A 1,829-nucleotide genomic window follows, 5' to 3' on the forward strand; every position below is an offset into this window, starting at 1 on the left:
CCATGCTCCTCCTGCTCGGACAAGCCCACAGATCGACGCCACGGTGTCCGCCCAGGCGCAGCTCTCCGGGTGGTGGCTTGTCCGGTTTGGCTCAGCGGAGCGGTTGGGTATTTTCCGTTTTACTGGGGTCTTTCTTTGGGAAAGAGAGGTAGGACGTGGGAGGGTGTTGGATGAGTGGCAAGTTGTTGGATGAACCCTTGTGGAAGGAAGGGACACCATTCCAGATCATCGGCGGCGATGTGCACTACTTCCGTGCTGTCCCCGAGGTGAATAATTCTCTCCCGATTGGTTTTACACATGGATGGCACTGCAATCTGCTGTAGTGGAGTGGTTTAATTAGGCTGTAAATTGGTTTTGGCACATTCAAATTATTAGCTAGGTAATCGTGAATGCATCTGGTTCTATTCTTTTACTAGAGGTTCAGTTGCAAGGATACCATATCGTAAGATGTCACCATCTAAAGGTTATATGTATTCAACAAATCGGCTGAGCATGAGGTCGCATCAGTGTTATAGATTGGTGAATTTGGAACTTCTCTTTCAAATATTATAGTACCATATTTTTTTTGTCATACTTGAAAAATTCTCCGCTATAATCACTATGCATCCAATGTGTACTTCTTATCGAAGATAAAACCAAATTTTGCATATTTTATACTAATATTTAATAGGTGAATTCAAATTTTATAATATTTTTAATCTATAGAAAAACTTCAATATTTTGTGTTTCCCTAACTAACAAGCATGTGAGATAAAATATAGAATCTAAATAACTATTGTATGCAAATCCATGGGTTTGTTGACTATTTTTCTAATAATAAAAGCAGTAATTTCTTTCCTCGGTTCCATAACTCATCGCCCTTTAAATCCTTTTACCTTATTTTATTTTAGTGCCATGACAACATGTTCAGAGTGTATTCCCATTGCAACGCACGTGTAATTTTGCTAGCTGGGTAACTAAGATAAAGATAAAGACATGCCGCATATGTAGCACCGAGTCTCCCCCTGCCTTATAATTTCAATACAGGTGCATGTAATCATTACGGGAGGGAGCACGGCTGAAAAAAACAATCTGATATCACCCCCGGCTGGAGCAACCCCGACTCTCGACATGTATTAGTATAAATAAACCCCAGCAGGCACAACTCTCCAAACGACTTGTTCAGCTCTCCAAGTCCAATCCACGACCATGGCGACCAAGCAGAGCCTCCTCGCTGCCTCCGCCGCGTGCATCTCCCTCCTCCTCCTCCTCACGTTGGCATCCTCCCTCACCGCCTTCGAATTCTGCGGTGAGTAGCCTGGTCTTTTGCAGTTACGTACTTTGGGATTGGGTTCTCATCCACGGAGGTGACATTTTCGTCTGAAACTTGTTTGGTTGTTTTTGCAGATAAGGGCAAGGACTACCCGGTGAGGGTGAGCGGCGTAAAGATGGTGCCGGATCTAGTCATCGGCGGCGAGCCAAACTTCTTCACCATCTACGCTTCCACCAGTAAACCACCTTTCTCCTGGGCTTTTATTTATTTCCTTGCTAGTACGTAACGTACTAGTTGCTAGCTAGCTAGTTAGACCATGCACACAGTAATGCCTTTCCATCTCCTTCCATGTGTACCAGATAAAACCATCACTCAGGGGAAGCTGGTTAGTGCTATTACGTGTGGGTCCTTCCATGTTCACTCTGAAGCGGAAGACATCTGTACACTGACCTCCTGCCCCGCAACTGCTGACTTCGAGGTTACTCACCAGCTAGACATGCCATCAACCGACCCAAATGTAAGATTAATTAATTTCGCGTTTCTAAATTAATTATAATATTAATATATATATATATAT

At 43.5% G+C, this 1,829-nt stretch overlaps 1 protein-coding gene across 1 annotated transcript; it reads left to right on the top strand.

The window, feature by feature from the left end:
* Positions 1-1,168: 1,168 nt before the first annotated feature.
* Positions 1,169-1,769, top strand: LOC119344310 (MD-2-related lipid-recognition protein ROSY1-like; the record flags this gene model as incomplete). The annotated part of the gene is made up of 3 exons (XM_037614800.1): positions 1,169-1,288; positions 1,387-1,488; positions 1,612-1,769. Coding segments are annotated over exons 1-3 (360 nt in total), but the record flags the coding sequence as incomplete, so codon positions are not given.
* Positions 1,770-1,829: the final 60 nt, after the last annotated feature.

Source organism: Triticum dicoccoides, unplaced genomic scaffold (assembly GCF_002162155.2).
Source record: "Triticum dicoccoides isolate Atlit2015 ecotype Zavitan unplaced genomic scaffold, WEW_v2.0 scaffold163133, whole genome shotgun sequence".
Taxonomy (NCBI): Eukaryota; Viridiplantae; Streptophyta; class Magnoliopsida; order Poales; family Poaceae; genus Triticum; species Triticum dicoccoides.